At 39.6% G+C, this 21,420-nt stretch overlaps 1 protein-coding gene across 2 annotated transcripts in view; it reads left to right on the top strand.

Annotated features, from left to right (window-relative positions):
* The window catches only part of bbs9 (Bardet-Biedl syndrome 9), a 180,033-nt gene that overhangs the window by 75,417 nt on the left and 83,196 nt on the right, over positions 1-21,420 (top strand). For both annotated transcript variants that reach the window (XM_040030607.1, XM_040030605.1), the window contains one exon: positions 15,741-15,923. In XM_040030607.1, coding sequence (XP_039886541.1) covers positions 15,741-15,923 — 183 coding nt within the window. The remainder of the gene's footprint in view (positions 1-15,740; positions 15,924-21,420) is intronic.

Genomic DNA, 21,420 nt, shown 5'->3' with positions numbered 1-21,420 from the left:
TATAATTTCCACATTACATCTATTTTCCTCTATATAATATCAATCATCACAGAAGTTTTTTTTTCTTAAGTGGGAACACAGCTCTGCTGCTTTAATTCATTTGAACTACATCATATATCTCTTGTCATTTGACATAATTTTTGCTGAAGTTAATTACAACATGTCTCATGTAAAGTATGAGAATTGCCACTCCCTTCTCATTGTGAAACAACTGTAGTAAAATATTTTAATTAACATTATTATTTATAACGCTTTACATTTTTTTATAATGAAAGTTTTACTTCCCTTTTTTATTACATCGAAGAAATTTAATAAACAGCTTTGTTAAAGTGGCAGTTGGACAGCAGGCGCAGAGACCTGTCAACGATATTTACCAACTGTTGACTAGCAACCCACCAAAGGAGTAGCATCTTTAATGTCTCAACAACAAGGCTAGGATTTTTCACTATTGAAGCACAAGCATGCTCATCTCAGATCAGCTTTTTTGTCGTATTAAAATTATTGCTCTTTGTCGAGACCTTCTCTGAACATGTGTGACTTATATGCAGTGTGACGCTGGGATTGGGAATGTATCAGTCAGCTGTTTAGCTTTTCATTCTTGATCAGCAAAATATCCCGTCTGTGTGTCATATTGAATTTAAAGTCAAGTTAAAATATCGATGACAGATCATCCAGACTGAATACGATCATGCAGCAGAACGCCTGCTGGACACACAGCTGGACACACATCTGGTTCTGCATGTATGTTTTTGTGTGTGTGAGATCACGTGCACATGGGCTTTCAAACTTGATGCACATGTTCATGTTTACAAATGTGGTTGCGCATCAATACTCGTGTGTAAGTACGTCCGCATTCATGCAAACAACCTGACGCGTGTTTGTGCGCCGTATGCGTGTGCACATGTGCAGCCTGGGAGGTTAGTGTGAACTGTTAATGACAGGCCACTGTGTGTGTATGCATGTGTGTGCCTGTATTGTATGTGTGTGTGTAATGAGTAGAGAGAAAGGTTTTGTGTGATTATAGGGCTCCTCTTAGGACCAGAGAGACTAAATATGGCTTCAGACTAAACACTGTCCCCCTCCACACACACACACACACACACACACACACACACACACACACACACATGCTCACACACCACACCACAGACCACATACACATTGGCAACATACAGCACATATGAAGAGAAAAGTCTGAAAATAACTTGAAGATATTTTTATGATCAGACAGGACAGGAGTTATCTTCATCCTGTGTGTTTCTGTGTTCCTCTAAGTGTGTTAAAATAAATCTAAACTACAAATTATTGAAGTCCAGTAGTAAGTTGTCATGTGGTTTCTTCATGTTCATTTTGTAATTGCAGCTTAGACAATTATAGTTGGACATTAAAAGCTTTGACTTCAGAAAGCAGTATCCATTTGAAGAAAAGCTCGAAACTTATAGCTTAAAATATTTGTTAACAAATTTATATTTACAACGCTTTATACATTTTCACAATATAGTTTAAGGGCAGTTAAAGGGCAGGGGGAATTCAACTCATGATGGCAGCTTTAGGTTTTTCAGCTGTTATGTTGTGACTCAACCTAAACTGATGACATTTGGAAAACTGGTGCTTAATGGAGCTGTAGATGGTTGTTTTGAGGTCTGGATAAAAACAGTAGTACAGTAGGTGTACAGTAGATGGCTGCTGGGAAACAGGGCTTACTTTTCACTTAAAATTCAAAACTAAAAGTTTAAACAAACAAAACAGAAAAACAACAAATGAAAAATTAGGAAACAAAAAAGTCAAATGTTTCAGATTTCTTTATGTGTTGTTCTTAATTATATTCCTCTTTTGCTGTATTTTTCCTTTCATGTTACACGTGCTTTTATTGGATGACAGGGCTGCTCTGCAAGGAGCCCAGTTTAACATCCAGTCTTTTTTACTATGGAGCCATGCAGTTGAATTATGTGCAAATGTGGTTTGGCATTGTCTTGCTGAAGCAAACACAGTCCTTCCAAAAATTTTATATATATCATCTGAATAGCAGTCATAGCAGTGCTCTGGCCTTCAAAGATGCACGTGTCGCGCATGCTTTGTGTCCCCTACACTCGTGTAACACTGAGAATGCTGATTTTTGAACAACAAACTGATAACAAACTGGAATAGTACTCCTTATTTATGGACTTCAAATATTTCAGTTTTACGACTTCAGTATAGTTTCTTTATTTGTCCCAGTCTAATTTAAACTTAAAATTATTGGACTGACAGAAATGAAATCACCTACAGTTTTGTTAATTGATTAGGATTGCTTAAGATTTGTATTATGAGAGGAAAATGTAAAGGAAACCAGAGGAACAAAAAGATTAGATTATCTTGGTGCGCCCCTTTTTTTGGTGACTTTTAACTATTTTCTCACATTTCATAATCCAGTGGATTTGTTAAAAATTAAGTAGAGGTCTTGCATAACCATCCACCTTGAAAGTGGACATCATCACCTATCTATTATGGTGTCTTGGAAGAACTTCTCAGTTATGTAAAAGATGATTAATAGAGCTTTGAAAGGAAACAGGATGGTCTGTGTCAGTGAGACTCAATAGATTTCACCAAACACAACTTTAATGTCTCGATTTGCTGCAGAGTGTTGTGCTCTTTGGTCTGTTTTAACACATTTGAATTAAATAATTTTATTGTAGTGCATAGTAAATATTTGATTTTACTTTTGAGCAGCTGAGAGTCAGACTGTGAGAAAATGTGTGTGAGGCCTGTGTTTTCTTGCACCACTGAACTCTCAGTCGGGCTGGTAGAGTTCATATATTTTTTGGCTTTTGAGAAAGGTTTAAAGCCACACATACGCACACACGCATGCACACACGCACGCACACACGCACGTACACACACACACACACACACACTGCATTTGCAGCTGTTCTGGTGAAATGGGCCCTTCAGTTAAGTCACATCACATGCTATTAATACAATCTTGCTAACAGTGTGCGTTGCATGTGTGCATGCAGGTCTCTTCGGGAAAATGTCTGAATTTCGTGTGGGGACCATATATGTGCATGCGTGCTTCAGTGTGAATTGTTTTAAGTACCTTGCTTTAGGGCACGAGTGTCTCAGTATATCTGTTTGAACTCTGACCTCAACCACACTTCCAAACAGCTGTGTCTGCCCTCTTTATTAGGTGTGTGTGGCTGTCAGTGTGTGTATTATATTCATGTGTGCGTTAGTTCTACGCCCTCCGTCTCCACTTTCTCCCTTTCTTTCACCTGGGCTGACCTCCTCATTCAGACAATGTGATGTCACATCCAGATGTTTCCAGCTTTTCCAGTGTGCTTTCATTACAGACACATTTTCTGTGATATAAAAACATGAACCATTGTTTAGTTAATGATTGAATCCAGCTTTTTCTCAACTCTCTACTGTTAGTACTGCTGATGCAGTCTGGATGAAACAATATCAGTTGTTTTCTTAAAGGCACATTTGGAAAGTTTGGGAAACGCAAGTGGAAAAAAAGTGTTGTAGATATTGTGCATAAGTGAACTGATCAAACATTTACAAGTTTGATATATTAGATCTAACAAGAGGTTATTCCAGGCAGAAGGTTGTGAAATTTGATCAATCCTCAGAGATTATTTCACGAATATAGCAAGATGTGTTTTCAAACTTTAACGCCTTTATGGCATGTTTTTTTTTTGGTGTGTGTGTCAAGTAAGAACATTTTATATCATACATATGCTTTTCATTAGTTAGAAAGAGACTCAGTTTGTCATGAAAATGTTCATATGTATTTTTGTAAGGTCTTAGTGTTATGGCTTTTGATTTACAGTTTGCATGAAAACATAAATAAAACGCCTCTCACGTAGTTGCCCTTTTGTTGACTTTCTAGTAAAAGTCATTTACAGTATACTCAGGTGTTATTTAAAACTCATCGATGCTTATTATTTTAAAACCTTCTTCTCATTTGACATTAACACTTTTGTTTGGTAAGTATCACAACAACTCGTGTTGCTTAAGACCTTTGGGTTTCAGTCAAACACAAAAAAATGTCTGATGGTATGTAGCATGTAAAACATGTAGTTAGTGTGTAGGTGAGCACACATGACATCATTCATTTAAGTGTCACTCAAAGACAATGCATCACCTCCTATTGTAATTTAAAGATCAGTTTTATTATTTTCTAACTAATAGTTATTAGGCTTTTATTCTTAAGTTTACCGCAGCATGTATTATTATTTATCCAGGATTGTCTTTGGTTCAGTTATCCAGTTGTGGAGTTTTTGACACATGTCTACCTTCTCTTGGATATATAAAAATGTTGTTCAAAGCATCCATCCATTCGCTTCCGCTTATCCTTTCCAGGGTCGGGGGCGGCTGGAGCCTTTCCTGATTGCTTACAACTCGGTCACACTGGCATGGAAGGGGTAGTAAAAACAGAGTAAAAGTTGTATCTCACCAAAACATTCACAGCACTTTCACAGTTTTCACTACCACTCAGACAATAGCTGGCAAGTGTATGCAGAAAAGTAGGCATCTTCCATGCAAGCTCCGGGCAACTGTTGCAGTCTGCTAGCTACCAAAGGAGAGATTTTTGGTGCAGCAAAAAATAAATAAAAATAAAAATGTGTGATCAGTTTTAATTTTCAGCCACCAGCAACCACTAGTTGCATAGAGCTAACTACTCAGGAAATACACATTTTTTTTCTTGCAACCTCTCCAGATAGTTGCCAACGTGCCTCTGGGCACGTTTAACTGTGGCATTTGCAGTACATCTGTCGCATGAGGGATATTTTCTTCTGCAGAGTAATATAACTGTTGGGCATAGCTCCTACTAAAAAAGCTCGTGACAAGGTTTGTGGGTCATTTTTGAGTACATGTGTTACAATTTCTACAAAGAGACATTGTAAAAAAATACTGTTGTTGTTTTTAATTTAGGGGTGAACTTTCACTTGAAAAAATAATTATTATATAAATATTCCAATTATATTATTATAACACATTGTCAAATCCTTTCTGATTTTGATATTTTCTATGATTCGAGTTTTGAAAATTCTAAAAGTTATTTATTGCTGCTCTTTCGACACATTTGTGACTTAATGTGCTGCAGGTGTGACCGAAGATCTGTCTCAAATTTATGTGTAGACACAATCTAGACATTTTTTGGAAGCAAGATAAGCCGTCTAATCGTAGCCAAAATCATCAGTGCAGCCTTCACACAGAACCCACTCCCTCCTCCATCCAGCTGGACGGACCAAACCCGCTCATTATGTCAGCACTGGGTGGGCCTTGAGTCAACCAGCAAGCGAATGTGTGTGGGTGTTGGAGGTCACTTCTGAACCTGTCAAGGTCAGGTCTCACAGCTTGGGGCTACTGGCAGTCTGGGGCTAGGCCTGGGTGTTAATCCTAGTTTGGGTGTCACTGCGGTGGGTCACACTCTGCAATTTAGTCCCCTGTTCTATCCAGGGCCTCTGGCCCCTAAGGACCACCCAGCACACTGTAGCAACTATTGACCTCAGTATCTGTGTGTGTGTTTCACAGGGAAGCAGAGGGTGTTTGGATTTAATTATACAATTTATTTTTTTGCCAGTGTATAAAAGCCAAATGCCTTAATGCATTTAAGCAGTAGACACCTTAAATCTGAATTTGCATGTGTGATTGCAAAATTTTTGTATTTGCATATTTGCAGCTATGTATCCTGCTTTTGTATGTTTTGAAGTTATGTTGTTCTTAAGGATTTGTGTTCATTTCTGTAAACTGATCTGCCCATATTTAGGACATTTTCTGACTACAGAAAGACAGACATATTCATCCATAAGTAAGAGGAATGAGGGGAGTGAGGGAGGGAGTGCAGCTCTCCCACCCACAACTTATCAGTGGAGAATAAAGCTCTTTGTTCATGACCGTGTGAACACACGTGTCAAAGAAAAGCAGAAGGCCTCTCTCTCAGTCTCACCAGCCCAGAAAAAACACAAGAGTTCAGCTGACTCTTTGTCGGAGTGGGACAGCCTCATAAATCACTGCACAGGGTTAGAGCAGTCATACCGCTGAACGACGGCCTGTTAAAGCATCTCTGACAGCCTTGATTGGGCAGGAGGTCAAAAAAGTAGACTTTTACTTTTTTGTTTAACCAAAGAAACCACATAAACATTAACATGTCTTGTATTTTTTTTTTTTTTACATTAGAGGTATTTAGTTAGTTGCTTACAGTCATCTAGATTGTATCAAAGAAAGTGAAACAGTGGATTGGGTATCAGCCTCTAGATCTACATCGCTCATCGTCACTGATCAAGTAATTTTCAGAATGTTATTGAATTTCTTTAGCTAATTAGTTAATAATTATAAGGCATTTTTGCCCTATATCTGTTTTTCCTCAAACTGCCCAATTTTTTTTTTCTAAATTGCCCAAAACAGTTGATTTAATTGTTTTAGACAAAATGAATCTTTTTATCAGGTATATAAAAAATATAATTGTTTACTTACATCTTCTCACATATGCAGTTTACTTATTTTTCTATAAAACTGGATATCATTTTACATTTTAAAACAATTTCCTTGAAAAATATTTCAGTGGCACTTAAGAGGCATGTCCTACCTGCATAGTATTGCAATAATGATTTGCTTGCCTTACTTGAGGTCTGTCCAGAAAATCCAGTATTCATAGTAACAGCAGTGTCCGTAATGTCTGTGAAAACACTATTGGCAGTTATACATTTACCACTCCTCAGTTTAGTCCCTTGCCACACTGCTATCAGAAGCAATTCAGAAGCCCTTGTTGGGCTGCAAGAATGTACTTCTTGCACTTTTTGATCAGTCCTGGAGTTATCCAGATTAACACCGGTAATGCTGACCTCCAGCTCACACTGCAGTGGTTTAGAGCTGAGAGTGCAGCATCTACAATGAGGATTAGCACCTCTAAGACTGAGGCCACAGTTCTTATCTAAAAAGGGGTGGACTTCCTCCTCCAGGTATGACTAGTTGCCTAGTTGCTTCAAATGGCGGAGTTATAGTTTCTCGGGGCACCTGTTCACAGTTCGGTGAAATATGAAGTGGGAAACTGACAAAGGGAGTGGTTTAGTGCCATCAGTCATAATGACACTGTATCCATCTCTTGGGGTTGTTTGTTATTTATTGATCTGTTGATCTGTTGAGCTGTGGTGACAAAAAAAGAAAAAAAATCTGAATCTGTGATGTTTTTTTTCTTCTCAGAAAAGAGCTTTCCTGGGTTCATCTTGAAAGACTATAACTCATGGAAGCTCCTCAGTATCCCCTCAGGAGAGCTGGTAGTGGCTTTGGATGTTCAGGCAGGTCTATGTAGACTGTTGCTCCTGCGACCAGGACTTGGATCAGTGCTAAAAGACGGATAGTTGAACGGATGGTTTCCTCTAGCCGATAATGGCATGTTGTCTGTATATATACTAACAAATTATTGCTTTAAGATGATAGGCTCAATGACCTGCACACTAAAATGCAGTAAAATTAATTGTGATTAGTTGTGAGACATTTTGTGCATGATTACTAAAGCTAATTTGCCCGAGTAGATATAAAGTTAAGCGTAGATATAAAGACAAACAAAAGAAGAGGATGTGGAAGCCTGGAGTTTATGCTTATCTGGTGGATATGCTCCAAGTCTTTTTCCCAGCAGATGATAAACCATGAGAGGTTGGATCAGGTTTGGTTGCCAGATCCTATCACTTTATCCTCTACATCTTTCCTCATTCGGTACTCCATTCAGACTTGAGTAAACAATCTTTTTTTCACCCTACCTTTTATTCTCTGTATTTTATTCAATTTCTTTGTGGCCTCCAAGTTTTTTCTCCCCTCATCTCTCTCATCCCCTTCTGTCTATTACACTCTCTTGCTCTCTCCTCTTGTCTTATCAGTGGGAGTGTAGACAGACAGTGTTATCAACACGGTGTGTGTGTGTGCTTGTTTTGACCACAGACAATAGTGGTTACTGTCTGTCTGTCTGGCTATCTGTCTATCAGACACTGGTAGAAGAGATGCTGATCACTCTGTCACTCATCCACCAGATTGCTCTGTCTCCACCGTCCTCGGCATGTCTACCTCCCAACATACCATCTAACTGTCTGACCCTTTCATTTTAGCTCAATCTGCTTTTTTAAAGAAATTATTATTGCCCAGGTTTCTTTTTTTCACTTCAACATTTTGGTGGTCAAACTGGTTGGTTGCAGTCCTCATATAATGAGTTATTCCCTCAGACAGTTTGACCTGCAGAGGATCAAACACTGCGCTGCAAACACGACAAACACTGCTAAATGATCCTCGGTAACCAAGCCAAAGTAACTCAAAGTGTACGTTTAATAGTCACAATGAGCGCTATCATTTTCCTGAGCTGACTACGATGATTAAGGAGGTAAAGACCAAAGTGAAAAGCAGAATATGTTTTTTGGTGATGGACTGAAGACATCAAAAGTATTTGGTACCTCTTTATGTTTGTGTAGTATGATATCATAAGCTAGTGTCTGACACTGCACTGTTTAGGTTAACTCCCTGAAGTTCTTTGTACACCCCTGCACTGTATTTGTGTGCGTGTCTGCAGGTGTTTGGCAGCCAACATCAGGCTCTACAACAGCACAAAGGAACTCTAATGAGACACATATTTAGATATTTGGGCCTCACCACTCGACACACATACGTGCAACAGTGAATCTGTTACTGTTCTTTCAGTACTGAGGAAATGTGGTCTTGTGTTAGTGAAAGCACATTTGATCGTGAGCAGAACGGATGTTAATGGAAGTCTGTGCGATCGTGAGTGTTTGTGTAAGTGATACTGTGTATGTGTGTGTGTGTGTGTGCGCGTGTGTGTGTTTAAGATGATTTCAGGAGCTTGTGCCTGTCTATGTAATTGTATCCATTTGTGAGTATGTCTATTAGTCGTCCTGCATGAGGAAATGGGCTCTGTATTTCCAGCCGTCGTTAAACTGAGATTCTAATTAGCTCTTTAATTAAGACACGGAAACACATGCACGTGCACACACAACCAACTGTAACACATTCATTTGACCTTAGTGTGAACTTTTTCAACTTCGTTCTTCATTTCTTTCTTTATACTCATACTGTAACCCATCTCCTTTACTTCTTTGCTTTCCTGTCCTGTAAAACATTGTTTTGCTCCTGTCCCTGTCTGTGTTTCACTCTCACCCAGCTTGTCTCTCTTTTCCTTGATGGATCGTCCCATAATACCCCGGGCTGAGAGCGATGTGTTCTGCCACGTTGCTTCCTTCCAAATGGACTGCTGTTATTTTCCACTTGCACAGATAGTGCAGCACTGTGTGCACAAAGTCAATTGTGTATTTGTAGGCGCACCTATCTTTAAGTTGTATGTATGCATATGTGTTTTCATATTGGACTGTGTGTGCATGTGTGTGTCTGTGGCTTGGAGTTCATCCATGCTGTTTGCTGCGGCTTACTGAGCAGGAAACATCTAATCTGTCGACTCTGTGGAGGATACGCTCACACAGGAACACACACACAAAAACACTCTGAGCTTTATTTCTTGTCTGTTTCACTTTATGTAAGGATAAAACTCTGGCAGCAGATACCTTTATTTTATTTTTCCACTTGCCGCCATGTTGACTTTTACTAACGTTCAGCGATGTTTGACAGAAATGCATTTTTTTTGTGTGCATTTGGCTCGACATTTGCTGCGGAGCCTTTCACAGACTTCACCGCTTGATATCTGAGCTGCTAAACAAGTGCTTTTGCGCTTTGTGTTGTAAAATTGTCCAAACTTGGCGTTGAGTTATACTGTAGCTGTTGAAATTCAAACAGCAACAAATTCTACACCAAATTATCAACTGCAGCGCTGGAAGGTCATGGACTGGGTAGCACTTTTCCACCAGTTTTTTAAAGGACATAGTTTGACTAGTTTATGTTTGACATCATATCTGTTAATATTTAACAGCATGTATAATAATGCTTTTGAAAAGAAAAGTACTGTTAATGTTAGTAGTGATTGACTGACCCGATCCCCGTATATTAAATGTGGGGCAAAGAAATATGTCTGAGTTACTCTAGCAGTTACACAAGTTAGAAATGATGATGGTGTGCAATTTCATTATTGCATATGTCAGAAGATGGGAATGTTAATTGGGTTACAAGATAAATACTGTGATTCTTGACGTTCCAGTGGCTTGTTTGACATCTTACACTGAGTTTATGCTTGCTCTACCACCCTAACAAACAAAGGCGTGCACTAAAAGTGACATCACAGTTGGTGTCTTTGCCATGATTTCATGCCTTGTTGTCATGCTGGCATTAGATGTGTGGCCATGGCTGTCTTGAATACACAAGTGTACAATCGTGCCAGTTTTTACCACCATTTCAGTGATATATTGGTGCAGGAGCTCAGAGAGAGCGATGCTTCAACAGCTTCATAAGATGACACACGTGGAGGAAGCTTAAAAACACAGCAGTGTCTTTGCATATGATTTTGACTTCTTGTACCCCTTTATCAGCACTGATGTGAAGTTTTCTTTCTGAGTAGTGGTACCTGTTGCTCAGGAGAATACTGAACAAGTCCGGCACATGCTCAAGCGCCACTTTGAACTGTGACAGGGCTGTTGTGCATTGTCTTAGTTAATATTATGATGGTGACTTTAGAATCAGTTTTTTTGTTTTTATAGTTTTTATTTTTCACTGTATAAGTCATATAACTGCATTAACACAAGGAAATGAAATTACATTAGTGGCATTTCCTGTGTTTTCTTTCTGCTTCATGGGGCATATTTATTTTAAGTTATTGGCCATGTTGGTTATTCTGAGAGATAAGTTGGCCCTGTCTATTTTAAAAAGTTCAAAGTGCTGCTTTCTTTGACCTAAACGCTGCGCACTGGAATGATCACTGTAACCATCTTCACATTATGTTAATTCAAAGGAACATGACATTAGCTATATCTTGCTCATCATATATACATGATTTTAAGGGTGCTAAGTTGGTTTATATACTGAGAATAAACTTCATTAGTCAAGCACAGAATTCATTCTGAAGCTTTTTCTCCTCTCTTCTTTCCTTTGAACAGCATGGCAGCCAAATGTGAATCCTGGGCAGCTAATTCTTAACTCTAACTTTTTAAATGTTTGTTGCATCTCAGCTTAAATTTAAGAGTCAGTTACATTTTGTTTTGTTTTTTTCATGTGTCCGTGTGTGTGTGTGTGTGTGTGTGTGTGTGTGTGTGTGTGTGTTTATATGTATATGGATATATAGTGTGTGCTCTAAATACTGCATTTCCATAGATTTTGTAGATAAGGGTATTGCTAATTTCTGTTTGTGTTTTTCTGTACTTTTCTTAGGTATTTTTCTTAGTACATGTGTGTGCATATCTTTGTGCATTTGTGCGTGAATAGATAAACATGACTGTTTGTGTATGTATCTGTGTGTGGTTTGCAATCCCCAGAGTAAAGTAAAATGTTGGCTTGTATTGGAAGCTTTGTACTCTGTGTTTGGATCTGAACAAGACGAACAAGTGAATGGATGGAAGAAATTCTAATAGAGGGAATTTTTCTTTAATAACATCTTTCATAGACTTTCAGTCTTTCCCTCTGACTTTTTTTTTTTTTTTACGGTCTAGGTTAAAGGGCCATGACGCTGTCACAAACTTGTGCCTTGTCACTGAGATGTAAACCAGGTTTAAGTGCATAAGATGCAGCAGAATGTCCCTTTATGTTTCAAATAGACTCCAGACTTTATTGCAGACACCTCGGGAGGTCGTAACCCCAGCAGCTTCAACTGCAGGTTGTTTAAGGTCACCAGTAGTTCAGCTGCTGACGTACAACTAACTAGCTGTGAGAGGGATGGTGTTGATGTCCAAGTTTAGAATTTTTTTAAGCACCTTTTCTGTCCAGGCTTCCTGGAAGCTGATTTGTATTGGTTATTTGTTTTTAACATTTGTGTATATATTCTGTACATATCTGTGTGTAAATGGATGTGTGTTCACATTTGCATGTTTTTATATCTCTGTTCTCTGTGTGTGTGTGGGGGGGGGGTGTTTAGGCTAAATGTGTCTTTGTATTCTCTCAGCTGGCATCAATCAGAGTGTGTGTGTGGAGTCGACCCACTGCCAACAATGAAGCCCTTCACCAAAGCTGGAGCCTTTTATCAATACGCACACACAGACGTGCACACATGCACATTTTCAGAGATCTCGAGGGGAAGGTGGATGGGGTTTTGTTTGGATCTTGAGAAGGATGAAGGTAGTCAGTGTGTGTGTCTGTGTGGTGCATTTTGCATTAGAGTATAAAGAGTTCATGTACTTGGAGTTGTAGCTCGTCAGTGTTTTTAAACGTATATTATTTTTCTTCACAATTCACAAAATTAGACTCCCAAAGATCCAACAGAATTTTGCAATTTCTGGATTATTTATCTAAATACTCTGAGCAGTGTTCCCAATAAGTGTGCAGAATTTTACAGCTTTTTACCATATGGTTGTACAAGATGCAAGGGAGGAAGAGAGGGAAAAAAAAATGAAGAGAGCAAGTGAGTCAGAAATAATTTACATTCGGTCACACTTCTTTAAAAGACTTAAGCCAAGCTTATGTCTTTGTGTACTCATGAAGGTTAGACTGGGTTAGACTGGCAAGACCGTGATGAGAAATAGTTAATCATTTGGCAAGAATGTGTATGCATGTGTGTGCATGTGTGTCTAACTTGAGAGTTGTGAATGACATGGCACCCACAGATGACCTCAGCCTTGAATGAGTGCTTGAGTCCTTTTAGGTTTACCACCAAATGAAAGGAAGTGAATTAAGACTTTAACCCTGACTGTTTACACTTAGTGTGCAAGTCTTAGAGGAGGCTCTCGTTCCCATGTACTCATGTTTGTAGTTTAGTATTACGCAAATCAAAACGGCTTACTTAAGCAATTGGTGCTTTACCCTAGCATGCACACAGATATACACTCACTCTCTCACTCACTGACACTCTCTCTCTCTCTCCCTCACACACACACACACACACACACACACACACACACACACACACACACACACACACACACACACACACACACACACACACACACACTTCATTTCTGAGTCTTCCATCTCTGTTTTCGCAGTATCAAATGGCAAGCGCTGAATCCATTTGTCAAACAAACTCCTGGCGTACGTTGGCACTCAGGCCTGCAGATCACTCATTTATCTGAATACACACTCTTCCATTAGTCCCAGATCTGCTTTCACCTCTTCTTTTTCTCTCTCTGTCCGTTCATCTCTCTCCTCCTCCTCCTGCTTCTCTCATTTCCCTCCTTGTCTTCATCCGGCTTGCCCTTTCTTGTTGTCTTCTTATTCATCCGTCTTGCTCTTTCATCGCTTGTTCTCTACTCATCTCCACTCCTCTGTTATTGCAATGATACAGGGATGAAGGGACTGACCCCTCACTGAAGGTCAGAGTTCACATGGTCCTACCACACCTCATATATGTATTCTCTCTCTTTCTGCCTTCTACTGCTCAGCTGCGTACTTGAGTAAACGTTAGAAGAGCTTAACCCTCACTTTTGTGCTGTTTAACCTCATCTTCATTGCAAAGCAAGTATTTCATTCCTCTTTGCTCCCCGTCTATGTTTTTGATTCCTACAATTTTTAAGAAAACATGCCTTCGAAAATACTGCCAACCGAGTGTATGGGCAAGTCATCAGAGCAAGCAGTCTCTACATGTAGAGAACAATTTATTTGAATTCTGCTGTGTTTCGTCTTTTTAGTTTAGTTTATTTTTAAACTTGAGAAAGAAGCAAATCCGTAATAAACATTCTCTAAATGGGATTTCCAGTGCTCTAACAGGAGTGCAGTTTGTTCAGAGAAAAAAAACTAAATCCAGTAGTCTGCAGGAAAGAGCCATAAAGCACAAAGGCTGAAGGGCATGGAAATAATGGACTGGGGTTTATTTCCTCCTGTTGAAGAACATATTGGCAAAGGAAAGAGTGAAAGAATTTTTAAGAAGTTGAAGAAATATTAGAAAACAAATCCTAAAAGGAAGATTTCCACTGGTAACGTTTAATTAATTTACAGAATTGTTGCAGAACTGTCCTGTAAGTAGTGCATTTAAGATTTTATTGTCAAAGCAATGATTTTTAAAAACATAACGAGCATACAGGTGGGAACTTTAAGTGGGTGTTATAATGTGGATATTGAATGCAATATCTTCCAATTGATATGAGTCCTAAAGTGGTACAATGGTGTGATTTGCATATTACACATTACCTTTAAGCTGAGAGCTGGTTAGTTATGTAATGAATATACATACATATGTACTAACAGGTCATATATCAGTCAGTGCTATTCTTCATTCCCAGGTTAAGTTAGTTTCTTCAGTTGCTGTCCTGGAAGTTGAGAAATGTTGAAATATGTTGAAATCTTTCTGTTCCCAGCGGTTAATTCACCTGTAGTATCTTGAAGTTGTGAAATGTCAGTCACTTCCTATAATTTCTGGACACCACAATGCTGTGAATCACTTCCAGTGTAGCTTAACTGACTACTACCAAACTAATGTTTATATGGGTCTTATGGGTCAAGAGTCTTAACCATTCAAAGGAACTAGACCCAGATCCACATACCTACTGTGACACCTTCGAGCGTTTTCACCATTGCGAACTTGGTTGCAAAAACCTGGATGTGATGAGGAGGGACACACCCGTTGGCTGATAACTTGTCATTGACGGGTTGCTTGTCATGTAGCCTCACACATGAGATAATCCTCTTTTTTGAAACACGGTATGATCAAGATTTACGAAACAGAGTTCATTTTTTATTCATTATGTCCCAAAATAAGAGACTGAGCCCATGGACTGAGCAAGAACATGTTTAAATAAGAAATAACAGAAAGCTGTTTTCCCATAAACTTCTACTGGACCAGACGTCTTTTTGCAACTACAGCTGTCGCCCTCTAGTGGCCTTAAGATAGAATGCAGATTTAGGCTCTAGCTTCATTGTAAATATACCGGGTTAGCTAAAACTAGACAAGAAAGGAAGGAAGAATCATCCTGTGTGTATAGCAGTTTAACAAATGATTTGACTGTCTCTTTCATCTCTGACAAAGCAGTGTGTTTGACTTGCGTTGTAACTGGTAGTCCATCAAAAATCTTGCCAAACATGTCATCCCTACACGTTATTTTAAAATTTAATTTCAGATGTTAAAGGCCAAAAGGGAACTGTGAGATCTTAATATTGCAGCAGGGAATTGTGACCCCCGTTATAAAAATAATACACAAAGATGAAGTGGTTCAGGGTGAATTCAGGCTAACACACAGTGAGAGTAATGAAGAAGCTGCAGACTCGATGCTCATAAAACTGTTTACACAGGTTTTGCTGCTGATGTTTCAAGTCTTTGGGGATAAATGGGTGTGTTTTAGAGAAAGTGACCCAGCAAGGCTTTTAGGGATGATTTGTCATTTGGTCCAGCAAGAAAGCAAAGGGGGAAATCTGGCTTTTGTGTCATATTAAGAAAATATAATAATTATGGAGATGACTCAGAAGAAAATACACAAAAATTCAAAATGACTGGAACCAGAGGTCAAGTTGGGTAGCCAGCAGATTTATATTTTTCTTGGCTGACTTTGAAGCATGTTTATAATTTTTGACAAGTATTCAAGTTTTTTATAAAACAAACTGGATCAAGATCAGAGGTGAAGTCACAGCTCCTTAAATGCAAACTGTTGATGTATGAATGCATTTTCATCACCTCTGTATGCAATGGTGATTCTTGTGATGATTAGGAGAGATTTACCAGCTCCTGTCTCCTCCAGGTAATGGCACTGGCAGAGGCTGCAGAGGAGAACCGGGCACTGCTGGAAGAGGCGTTTGTTCGTCTGCGGAGTGCCACACACCTCCTCGTGCTCCTGCTGTCCCTGTGGCAGGGCCTGACCCCCGATCAGACCAGCATCCTGGAGGCCACACTGCTTCCTCTGCTGCAGGACACACCGCAGCTGGTACACAGTCTCTCACTCATGCCCACACACACACAGGTGGCCATTAACATGTCAGTATCTGTCCATCCATCTGCAGCTTGCTCAGTATACATAGACCCAGCTTAAACACACTCTCTAAAAACTTTTAAAATACATTAAGTACTTCTGGTCTCTGTGGAATACACACACAAACGCACACACACAAACTCAATCACACATTCAGTTTTTAGCACTCAACACTCACCCGTCAGCTCTGCACAGAGTCAGAGTGTGTTCTGTGGTACCTGTTCATAATTTGACCATTAAAGCTGATGTGTGTGTGTGTGTGTGTGTGTGTGTGTGTGTGCATGCATGTGTGAATATATATAAAATACACAAATACACGCAAAAGGTCAAGGTCAAAGAAAGGTCCTAGTGTGAATAGATGGCATATTGCTCTTTAAAGAGCCTCTGACTCAGACGTCAAGCTTTGTGTGAGAGTGTGTTTGAATGTGTGTTTGTGCTTATGTGAGCGTGGGTTGTGCACTGCCGTGTTGACAGAGCTCCTCCATTTGCTGCAGTCAGACCACGAAAGATTTGTCACTCCATCGAGACGGCGAGTGCCCACTGTGGGTGTGTTTGTATTAGTTTTTCCATAGCTCTGATCAATCCCCTGAACCTCTCATTACCACCGTGTCTATTTCCAGCTTTCGCTAACGGCGCAGAGTTACACACATGCACACAACTGTGCATAAAATATCTTACAGTACGCACACACTGTGATTGTAGACAGAAATAGCTTCAGAGGGTCAGTTGATGAGCCTCGAGGGACTGTGAAAGTAAGTTTGTGTGTGTGTGTGTGTGTGTGTTATTATAAATGGGATTAATGGCATTAAGTAAATTAGTAGTAATCAGGGTCATGTCCACAACATTAAGACAAACAGGTGGACTGAAGGGTTATTTTAGGAAATTTACATTACCTGATGCAGTGCTGTGACAACATCTATCAAGATTCCGGTGGAGTTTTTATTAAGTTATTAGAACATTTATTTTTCTTTGTGTAACATGTTATTTTGGCTTATTACACCTAGGCACTTCTTTTGTTGAGAGGGAGTTGTTATTTTTATTATTTAAGTCAAAATTTTGCAAACTCTTTTTTCAAAAAACACTAAATCTTCATCTGGACTTTTTACCGTTTCTGTGGGTGCACTGGCGAGGTCATTCCAGGTGAGTACAAGTCCGTCACTCAGTTAGTTCCAGGATTATCACAGATATGAATAAAGTCTCTGAGGAGAATGGGGGTGGAACAGCTATCAATTCTTCAGCCAAAATGAACGACTGGCTAACTTAGTTAAATATTTCTCCATCTTGAATTCATTAGTAAATTCCTACATACTCTTCTGTTACCCATTACCCATTTATTGGATCTTTTTCAAATGCAGAACTTTTTTCATTTTTCAGTAAAAATGCAATTTTCATAATTTCAGTTCAGTCTCACTGAGCAGTTTTACCCGCGGAGATGATCCTGATCGAGATACTGTTTTTGGAGAGCAAACTCCAGTACAGCACATGATCCCAAAGTTCTGTTAGTCCACTCATTAAAAATAATAATAAACAAACAAACATGCAATTAAAATTTTTCCTGTAAGGTATGTCCTAGGACAGGACAGCAATGTGGCTGCTATTCATAGGTCGCTGCCATTCTGACCCAGATACTTGTGCATACAGTTCGTTGTCAGTGTGAACGATGGATGGAGCCACGCTGACATCACTCACGAGAGGGTGGATTTATAATTTATCAGCTGATGCTAATTAGCTTAGTTAGCAAACTAAATTCATAAACGATATGGCTACAATCCACAGACATGCATATCAGGTAACTGGTGCTCAGACTAAAATGCTGGAATTTTAGTCTCCAAAACCAAAGCAATAACTTTTTGGATGCTCTGTACCGCAGTGTAAGTCATAACATTAGTCAGGTAATCCATTAAAAATGCTCAAAAAGGCATAAATGCTGCACACACACACACACACACACACACACACACACACACACACACACACACACACACACACAGTAAAGAGGTCCAGTTTAATGACTACACCAGGTGGATGAGTTGTAAAAAAAAATTACCAGAGTATTTATGATAGGATAACTGTCCATAGAGGCCAAAACCTTTTTTTTTTTTTTACAAGGCTGTAAATATGCTTTTTGATGCTGTAAAATTGGCCATTTTAACCTGGCCGTCTATGGGGAATGTCTCCCTTCTGGAGCCAGCATGAAGTGGCACCTAGAGGAACTGTAAATTTTGCCACTTGTGCATTTGTTTCATTTTCAGCTCTGGAGTTTTCCGCTTGGTTTCAAAACAATGACATTTGAAGTTGAACTTTATTTTGGGGATAATGATGAAGTCACAGGTAGTGGAGCTCATATTGAACAACAATTGGTGTCCACTTTAAAAAAAATCATGGTGCACAGCTCTGTGAAAAACCATTGAACATGCACCTGTTGCTGCACCTCTGAGACTGAGATTGTAGAAGACTGAAATATGAAAGTTGAGATATTTTGACAAAGGAGATACTATACACAGCAATCTCTGCTCACTGAAACGCAGAATAACTAAAATATATAATGCAATACCAAATGACCCATGTCACTTTCATATTATGTGAATGGAAAGCACAAAGAACTCCAAGAATGGCAAAAATCTGTGGCAAAGTTTATGCTTCTCAGGATATTTAGAATTAAGAAGAGTTCTTTTGAGTGCAGGCTCATTACACTGCTTTTTATCTGAAAGAAAATAGAAATATTTATAATAACAAGGTCAAAAACGAGGAGGAGGCGGAGAAAAAAGGAGAGGGAGGAACACCAGAGGAAATGCATCTGTGGGGTATCTAACGAAACGTCTCATTTAGTTGCAGCCAAGCAGAACACCTCCTCCTTTTTCTCTTCATGCATTCCTTCCTCCGTGTCCTCCTCCCACTCTGCGCTCTTTCCCACTTTTCATCCTCATCTCACTCCTCATTGTTTTTCTATTCTCTATTTTTAACACCAGCAGTGTTACCACTCTCCATCATCCCTCCTGCTTTTTTTTCCTGTTTATACCATAGTGCATTCTTTACCCTCTTTTTCTCACTGTCTCAACACCTCCTGCTTCTGCTTTAGTTTCTTACCTTCCTTCTCTTATTATTTTCCTCCCAGTTTCTTGATACAGTCATAATGCCAGTCTTGCTCAGGCTTCTCACTCTCTGAACTAACACTATAGACCCTAAACTATACATCAGCCGTAACTTTAAAACCAGTGATACAAGGCTCCCTGTCCATGTCTCAACAGATATACAGATATAGCTCCTGAAAGTGTTTTGTAGCCTTAAATCACAAATGGTTCTATAAACCTTTTAACAATGTTAAGACATTTGAAAGAGAATTTTCCCATTCATGATATGGTGGGGTTTTTGTTTGTTTTTTTTGTATTCAACCATAATTTTGGGGGTAGACAGCATAGACACTAAAGTTTGCGAATGCAATAACCTGAAAACATGGCGATATAAGAGAAACACGTATGTGAGAATGCTGTTTGTAGATTACAGCTCAGCATTCAATACCATCGTTCCCTCGAAGGTGGACAGGGAACTGCAGGATCTAGGACTGAGCAGCTCCCTCTGCAGCTGGATCCTTAACTTCCTGTCTGACAGACGCCAAGTGGTCAAACTGGGCAGCATCACCTCATCCCCCATCACACTGAACACTGGTGCTCCACAGGGGTGTGTACTGAGCCCTCTCCTGTACTCACTCTACACCTACGACTGCACGGCTACTAGCAACTCCAACGTCATTGTGAAGTTTGCGGATGACACTACAGTGGTGGGTCTACAGGGAGGAGGTCAGCGCCCTGACCCACTGGTGTCAAGACAACCATCTCACCCTCAACGTCGCAAAGACAAAGGAGTTGATAGTGGACTTCCGGAGGTGCAGAGAAGTACACACCCCCATCACCATCAACGGCGCTGCTGTGGAGAGAGTGAGCAGCTTCCGCTTCCTTGGTGTACATCTGGCTGAGGATCTTATGTGGTCAGCACACATAAACAAAACAGTGAAGAAGGCGCAACAGCGCCTCTTCTTCCTCAGGAGACTGAAAAGATTCGACATGCGCCCCCGTATCCTCAGGACCTTCTACCGCTATGCCATTGAGAGCATCCTCACTGGATGCATCACCACCTGGTACGGCAACAGCACCGCTTACAACCGCAAAGCTCTCCAGAGAGTAGTGCGGTGTTCTGAACGGATAATTGGAGGTGAGCTTCCCTCCCTCCAGGACATCTACAGGAAGCAGTGCCTGAGGAAAGCGGGAAGGATCATCAAGGACTCCAGTCACCCCAGCCATAAACTGTTCAGACTGCTTCCATCGGGAAGGAGGTTCTGCAGCATCCGGTCCCGTACCAGCAGACTGAGAGACAGCTTTTTCCACCAGGCCATCAGACTGCTGAACACTTCATAGACACCTCACAGTCACTACTGGAACTTCAACATTATGCACTCCACACTGTACGTTAATGCCACTTGTTTTGCACAATATCCAACTACCAACCTCTGTATATTTTATATATTTTATTATATTGTTTACTCTACTTAATTTGTAAAATATGTATACACACACACACACACACACACACATATACACACACATAGACATACATATTTAGTATACACATTCAGTAATATGCATACACTCTTAAATTGTACATATATTTATTCATATAATTCACATGTGATGTGACAATAAAAGTGATTTGATTTGATTTTAGTATTTTTACATTCATACCACAGGTGCTTCTTCTTTAAAAACCCTACCTGAGTTCAAGTTTCAGTGACCTAGACCCGAAGGAGAAGGTCAGAGGTCATAATTCTACAATTTAAAACAAACTGTTCCACTTTCCATACCTGTTTTTTGGTATACTTAATAACTCAGACTGAACTAGATTTTGTGTATCTAGGTTGTGTATTGAGGCTTTATTTGTCCATAATTTCTTGCTTCATATTGTGGATCTGTAGTCAAACCACAGGTTTCTTTATAACATAATAGGCCTTCTGACTCTGAGAGCTTCTGATTGTCAGTAACTAAGCATTTACAGTAAATAGATGTATTAAAGTTGATTATACCCAGAAGTTAAGGAAAGTAGCTGATACTGTACTAAATCCACTCTTGATTTGGTCTTAGGATGATTGTGTGGGTAATGTTTCCCCCTGAGACTGACTGTATGGCATTGTTCTCACAGAGCCGTAACTCCGGTCTCTCAAATGACATTCGCAGTCTTGATGAGGATATCAGGACTGCAGAGGGATTGCTTTCTCAACCTTTACCTGTCTCTTTGGGAGTCCTCCAAGGTTGTGTGCTAGACTCTGTTATAATTTATGTATTGCCAGCCTGTAATTCTGCAGTTACACCCAGGGTTTCTCCCTTTGTCAGACCTGATATTCCTGATGCAGTCCATAGGCTTTTTGAGGAAACTATTTAATAAGAAAAAAGAAAAAAAAAGG

This window comes from Simochromis diagramma, unplaced genomic scaffold, assembly GCF_900408965.1.
Source record: "Simochromis diagramma unplaced genomic scaffold, fSimDia1.1 OVJJ01000361.1, whole genome shotgun sequence".
Taxonomy (NCBI): Eukaryota; Metazoa; Chordata; class Actinopteri; order Cichliformes; family Cichlidae; genus Simochromis; species Simochromis diagramma.
Note: the sequence above shows the minus strand (reverse complement) of the source record. Positions and strands in the feature narration are given on the sequence as shown.